The following is a 7,500-nucleotide window of genomic DNA, read 5'->3' as shown; positions in this document are numbered from 1 at the left end:
TAAGATTAGACAAATCAAACCGTTGTACTATAACGAAATGTAATGAAAAGTTATAAAAAGTTATACTACCTGCGGACCGAAGTGTAGATGCGGCCGCTCGCTCCAACCGGAACCGGTGGCACTTTCTACCACTCCAACCTTTCTCCTGACTCTGCCTCCTCAACCCTCCTCTCTTCCCTTTCTGCATCCTTTGACTCTCTATGTCCCCTATCCTCCAGGCCGGCTCGGTCCTCCCCTCCCGCTCCGTGGCTCGATGACTCATTGCGAGCTCACAGAACAGAGCTCCGGGCAGCCGAGCGGAAATGGAGGAAAACTCGCCTCCCTGCGGACCTGGCATCCTTTCACTCCCTCCTCTCTACATTTTCCTCCTCTGTCTCTGCTGCTAAAGCCACTTTCTACCACTCTAAATTCCAAGCATCTGCCTCTAACCCTAGGAAGCTCTTTGCCACCTTCTCCTCCCTCCTGAATCCTCCTCCCCCTCCCCCTCCTCCTCTCTGCAGATGACTTCGTCAACCATTTTGAAAAGAAGGTCGACGACATCCGATCCTCGTTTGCTAAGTCAAACGACACCGCTGGTTCTGCTCACACTGCCCTACCCTGTGCTCTGACCTCTTTCTCCCCTCTCTCTCCAGATGAAATCTCGCTTCTTGTGACGGCCGGCCGCCCAACAACCTGCCCGCTCGACCCTATCCCCTCCTCTCTCCTCCAGACCATTTCCGGGGACCTTCTCCCTTACCTCACCTCGCTCATCAACTCATTCCTGACCGCTGGCTACGTCCCTTCCGTCTTCAAGAGAGCGAGAGTTGCACCCCTTCTGAAGAAACCTACACTCGATCCCTCCGATGTCAACAACTACAGACCAGTATCCCTTCTTTCTTTTCTCTCCAAAACTCTTGAACGTGCCGTCCTTGGCCAGCTCTCCCGCTATCTCTCTCAGAATGACCTTCTTGATCCAAATCAGTCAGGTTTCAAGACTAGTCATTCAACTGAGACTGCTCTTCTCTGCATCACGGAGGCGCTCCGCACTGCTAAAGCTAACTCTCTCTCCTCTGCTCTCATCCTTCTAGACCTATCGGCTGCCTTCGATACTGTGAACCATCAGATCCTCCTCTCCACCCTCTCCGAGTTGGGCATCTCCGGCGCGGCCCACGCTTGGATTGCGTCCTACCTGACAGGTCGCTCCTACCAGGTGGCGTGGCGAGAATCTGTCTCCTCGCCACGCGCTCTCACCACTGGTGTCCCCCAGGGCTCTGTTCTAGGCCCTCTCCTATTCTCGCTATACACCAAGTCACTTGGCTCTGTCATAACCTCACATGGTCTCTCCTATCATTGCTATGCAGACGACACACAATTAATCTTCTCCTTTCCCCCTTCTGATGACCAGGTGGCGAATCGCATCTCTGCATGTCTGGCAGACATATCAGTGTGGATGACGGATCACCACCTCAAGCTGAACCTCGGCAAGACGGAGCTGCTCTTCCTCCCGGGGAAGGACTGCCCGTTCCATGATCTCGCCATCACGGTTGACAACTCCATTGTGTCCTCCTCCCAGAGCGCTAAGAACCTTGGCGTGATCCTGGACAACACCCTGTCGTTCTCAACTAACATCATGGCGGTGGCCCGTTCCTGTAGGTTCATGCTCTACAACATCCGCAGAGTACGACCCTGCCTCACACAGGAAGCGGCGCAGGTCCTAATCCAGGCACTTGTCATCTCCCGTCTGGATTACTGCAACTCGCTGTTGGCTGGGCTCCCTGCCTGTGCCATTAAACCCCTACAACTCATCCAGAACGCCGCAGCCCGTCTGGTGTTCAACCTTCCCAAGTTCTCTCACGTCACCCCGCTCCTCCGCTCTCTCCACTGGCTTCCAGTTGAAGCTCGCATCCGCTACAAGACCATGGTGCTTGCCTACGGAGCTGTGAGGGGAACGGCACCGCAGTACCTCCAGGCTCTGATCAGGCCCTACACCCAAGCAAGGGCACTGCGTTCATCCACCTCTGGCCTGCTCGCCTCCCTACCATTGAGGAAGTACAGTTCCCGCTCAGCCCAGTCAAAACTGTTCGCTGCTCTGGCCCCCCAATGTTGGAACAAACTCCCTCACGACGCCAGGACAGCGGAGTCAATCACCACCTTCCGGAGACACCTGAAACCCCACCTCTTCAAGGAATACCTAGGATAGGATAAGTAATCCTTCTCACCACCCCCCTTAATGATTTAGATGCACTATTGTAAAGTGGCTGTTCCACTGGATGTCAGAAGGTGAATTCACCAATTTGTAAGTCGCTCTGGATAAGAGCGTCTGCTAAATGACTTAAATGTAAATGTAAATGTAAATGTAAGAGTGGAGGCTGTTATAGCATTAATGTTCCAACATCTAGTGGAAAGCCTTCCCAGAAGAGTGGAGGCTGTTATAGCAGCAATGTTCCGTTATAGCTGTAAAGGGTGGAACCAACTCCATATTAATGCCCATGATTTTGGGATGAGATGTTGGACGAGCAGGTGTTCCACATACATTTGGTCATGTCGTGTATCCTGCTGTTTCTCCTAACCTGCTTTTCTGCGTCCTACAGTTGGAGATGATCGCCATGGAGAACCCAGCGGACCTGAGGAAGCAGCTGTTTGTAGAGTTTGAAGGAGAGCAGGGCGTCGACGAAGGAGGAGTGTCTAAAGAGTTTTTCCAGCTTGTCCTCGAGGAGATGTTCAATCCTGATATTGGTAAGATATTCTTCTACTTTAAGATTTTTAAAGATTAGGACAAAACAAGTTTACGACACGTCTTACTGATCACTCAGGCGTTTATTTGTATTATTTATTCATCACAAACTGTCCAACTGTCCTCATGGTGTTTTTATTTTTACATTTTTTTAGACAGTCACTCTAATATAGATTTTAATGGGTCCCAGGACAGACAGGCAGAGGAGAGGAGGACGTTGGATTATTGAGGAGAGAAGGAAGACAGTAGCAAGTGTTACTGACGATTTGTGGCTACGTAAATAAAAACTAATGAATGAATGAAATGTGTTCCTTCCTTCAGGCATGTTTACGTACGATGATTCCACCAAGCTGTTCTGGTACAACCCGTCCTCTCTGGAGAACGAGGCCCAGTTCACCCTGATAGGCATCGTCTTGGGCCTGGCCATCTACAACAACTGTATCCTGGATGTTCACTTTCCCATGGTGGTCTACAGGAAACTGATGGGGAAGAAAGGCACCTATCTGGACCTGACAGACTCACACCCAGTACTGCAACATATTTCAACGTGTTTCAATGTGATTTGTAATGTCGTTAATGTAACCTGTTTAAATCTGTTATGATTTGATATAGTAAGTAGGCTTGTGCCAGAACAGCTTCTGAGCTTCTCTCCTGTTTCTGTAGCAGTGGTGGAAATGGTGCCCAACTATTTGAGTAAAGGTAAAAAATACCTTCATAGAAAATGACTCAAGTAAAAGTCACCCAGTAAAACTTTACTTGAGTAAAAGTATTTCGTTTAAACTATACTTAAGTATTAAAAGCAAATCATTTCAAATTCCTTATATTAAGCATACCAGATGGGACCATTTTATTAATTTATTTTTATTTATGGAAAGCCACGGGCACACTCCCAACATTCGGACATAATTTACAAACGAAGCATGTGTGTATAGTGAGTGCGCCAGATCAGAGGCAGTAGGGATGACCGGGGATGTTTCATTGATAAGTGCGTCAATTTGACTATTTTCCTGTCCTTCTAAGCATTCAAAGTACTTTTGGGTGTCAGGGGAAATATAAGGAGTAAAAAGTATAATATTTTCTCAAGGAAAGTAAAAGTAGTCAAAAATATAAATAGTAAAGTACAGATACCCGACTTAAGTTGTACTTTAAAGTATTTTTTACTTAAGTATTTTACACCACCGAGCGTGAGTAGCTTGATACACAAGTACAACCCTTGGACAAGACACTAGTCTATCGCAGGGCCAATATGATATAGGCCAATGTAATTTTTTAATAGAGTTGCCCATGTTTGTTTTGTTTTTTTAAAGAGGGGAAAAAGGAAGTCACTTTGGATAAAAAACGTCTGCTAAATGTCATATAATAATAATATTATTGTTATTCATTATTAGGGATGGGCATCTGTCCTTTCCAAAACGATTGGATACGTGTCTAGATACCTGGGCTACGATACAGGAACCATATATTTGGTTTGAAGCGATTCAGTTTGATTTAGAAGAACAAATTGATACACTAATATTAACATAAACAGCATAAACACATCCATTTTCTTTTCTAAATTCAAAGCTGCTGCTGATGGAAATTCATGGGCTGGGCCTCTTTTGAATTGGATCTCTCTGAGCTGGTGTGTGTGTGTGTGTGTGTGCCCACCCTACACTCTGTTAGGAAGGGCAATGTTACCTTTTTAACCCCCCCCCCACACACACCTTTTAGATCTGAACACACCCACTAATATTTTTGCAGATTTAAAGTGTTACAGCTATATAATGTATCTTTAAAATGACCTATTATTATTTGACCAGCAGGGTCAGATGATAATAATGATGATGATGATAATAATAACAATAATTGATAAAAATAATGATGATGATAATAATAACAATAATTGTGACCAAACATTTCATAACTGCAGATGGCAGCAAATACTTGTGTAAATACATGTTCAAACGTCAAAAAATAGTAGAAGAAGAACATGGACTACTTCAAAATGGAGATGCCCATGCTCTCGCAGACGCCACAACAGGACAGATACAACGTTGAGTCCTCTAACTATCTCTGTGGTTCTCTGCCAGGTTCTGTACCAGAGTCTGAGGGAGCTGCTGGACTACGAGGGGGATGTGGAGGAGGACATGATGATCACCTTCCAGATCTCACAGACTGACCTGTTTGGAGACCCCATCACTTACGACCTGAAGGAAAACGGGGACAAGATACCTGTTAGTGCGGACAATAGAAAGGTAAGATGCCTGTTGTTGTCTAGTCTATCACATGGCTACTGGCTGAAGTATCTAGTCTGTCACAGGACCACTGAAGTGTCTAGTCTGTCACAGGACCACTGAAGTATCTAGTCTGTCACAGGACCACTGAAGTGTCTAGTCTGTCACAGGATCACTGAAGTGTCTAGTCTGTCACAGGATCACTGAAGTGTCTAGTCTATCACAGGATCACTGAAGTATCTAGTCTGTCACAGGACCACTGAAGTATCTAGTCTGTCACAGGACCACTGAAGTATCTAGTCTGTCACAGGATCACTGAAGTGTCTAGTCTGTCACAGGATCACTGAAGTGAATGATGACATTGTTTTGACTGTTTCCTATCTGTGATCTCCAGGAGTTTGTCTCTCTGTATAGTGATTACATACTTAATAAGAGTGTTGAGCGCCAGTTCAAAGCCTTCAGGAGGGGCTTCCAGATGGTCACCAACGAGTCGCCTCTCAAGTATTTATTTAGACCTGAGGAAGTGGAGCTACTGATCTGTGGAAGCAGGGTAAGTAGGATTTTTCTTATGAATTTCACTTTTTATGGCTGCTGTCCCTGTACAGGGATCAACATCAGGGGAAATTTCAGAGTGACAAGTAATAGTACTCAATAAAACTCAAACTTTCATTAAAACACACATGCAGGGTACTCAATTAAAGCTACACTCGTTGTGAATCTAGCCAACATTTCAGATTTTTAAAATGCTTTTCGGCGAAAGCATGAGAAGCTATTATCTGATAGCATGCAACCCCCCGAAATACACGAAGGGGACGTAAACGAAATAATTTGCGTAGCCGGCGCTACACAAAACGCAGAAATAAAATATAAAACATTCATTACCTTTGACGAGCTTCTTTGTTGGCACTCCTATATGTCCCATAAACATCACAATTGGGTCTTTTTTTCGATTAAATCGGTCCATGAATACCCAAAATGTCCATTTATGAAGACAGTCTGATCCAGGAAAAAAACAGGAAAAAACACCGTTTCAAAACGCAACGTCATTTTTTTCCTTCCAGTTCTCTGCTGCCAATGACTGGAACAAATTGCAAAAATTACTGAAGCTGGACACTCATATATCCCTCACTAACTTTAAGCATCGGCTGTCAGAGCAGCTCACAGACCATTGTACCTGTACATAGTCCATAAGTAGGCCGTCCAACTACCTCATCCCCATATTGTTATTTTGTTTTTGCTCCTTTGCACCCCAGTATCTCTACTTGCACATTCATCTTCTGCACATCTATCACTCCAGTGTTTAATTGCTAAATTGTAATTACTTCGCCACTGCGGCCTATTTATTGCCTCACCTCCCTGTCAGTGCATGTCAGAGCAAAAACCAAGCCATAAGGTCGAAGGAATTGTCCATAGAGCTTCGAGACAGAATTGTGTCGAGGCACAGATCTGGGGAAGGGTACCAAAACATTTCTGCATCATTGATGGTCCCCAAGAACACAGTGGCCTCCATCATTCTTATATGGAAAAAGTTTGGAACCACCAAGACCCTTCAGTTGGCCGCTGAGCAATCGGGGGAGAATGTCCTTGGTCAGGGAGGTGACCAAGAACCCGATGGTCACTCTTGACAGAGCTCCAGAGTTCCTCTGTGGAGGTGGTAGAACCTTCCAGAAGGACTGCAGCACTCTACCAATCAGGCGTTTATGGTGGAATGGCCAGACGGAAGCCACTCCTCAGTAAAAAGCACATGACAGCCCGTTTGGAGTTTGCCAAAAGGCACCTAAAGGACTCTGACCATGACAAACAAGATTCCGTGGTCTGATGAAACCTTGGCTTGAATGCCAAGCATCACATCTGGAGGAAACTTGGCACCATCCCTACAGTGAAGCGTGGTGGCAGCATCATGCTGTGGGGGATGTTTTTCAGCGGCAGGGACTGGGAGACTAGTCAGGATCGAGGGAAAGATGAACGTAACAATGTCCTTGATGAAAGGTCCAGAGTGCTCAGGACCTCAGACTGGGGCAATGGTTCACCTTCCAACAGGACAATGACCCTAAGCACACAGCCAAGGCAGCGCAGTATTGACTTCGGGGAAAGTCTCTGAATGTCCTTGAGTGGCCCAACCAGAGCCTGGACTTGAATCTGATCGAACATCTCTGGAGAGACCTGAAAATAATGTGGAAAAAGTCAAGGGGTCTGAATACGTTCTGATTGCACTGTATATGGAGACTAGTGACAATGATAAGGCGTTAAATGTCTTTCCTGATCTTCTATCTCTCAGATACAAGACAGACTCTTCCGAACAAACTTCTGTTTGATATATATTTTTAAAAATATTTTCTGTAGTGAATCTGTTATTCAATGTGTTTGTATGGGCAAATTAGGTAAATCATATAGCAAAATGATCCTTGGTGTGACCTTATTAAAACAATTCTGTATAGCTTAGAGGTATTAGGATAGATCAACAACACACAGGCTCCCGAGCGATCTAAGGCACTGCATCTCAGTGCTAGAGGCGTCACTTCAGGTTCGATTCCAGGCTCTATCACAACCGTCCGTGATTGGGAGTCCCATAGG

The 7,500-nt window shown here is 45.6% G+C and overlaps 1 protein-coding gene across 6 annotated transcripts in view; it reads left to right on the top strand.

Annotated features, from left to right (window-relative positions):
• LOC135513317 (ubiquitin-protein ligase E3A-like) overlaps positions 1-7,500 on the top strand; it is a 27,737-nt gene that overhangs the window by 9,244 nt on the left and 10,993 nt on the right. For all 6 annotated transcript variants that reach the window (XM_064936229.1, XM_064936231.1, XM_064936230.1 and 3 more), the window contains 4 exons: positions 2,571-2,715; positions 3,035-3,240; positions 4,783-4,947; positions 5,321-5,476. In XM_064936229.1, the coding sequence (XP_064792301.1) occupies positions 2,571-2,715; positions 3,035-3,240; positions 4,783-4,947; positions 5,321-5,476 (672 nt within the window). The remainder of the gene's footprint in view (positions 1-2,570; positions 2,716-3,034; positions 3,241-4,782; positions 4,948-5,320; positions 5,477-7,500) is intronic.

This window comes from Oncorhynchus masou, chromosome 24 (assembly GCF_036934945.1).
Source record: "Oncorhynchus masou masou isolate Uvic2021 chromosome 24, UVic_Omas_1.1, whole genome shotgun sequence".
Taxonomy (NCBI): domain Eukaryota; kingdom Metazoa; phylum Chordata; class Actinopteri; order Salmoniformes; family Salmonidae; genus Oncorhynchus; species Oncorhynchus masou.
This window is presented reverse-complemented; position numbering and strand designations above follow the sequence as displayed.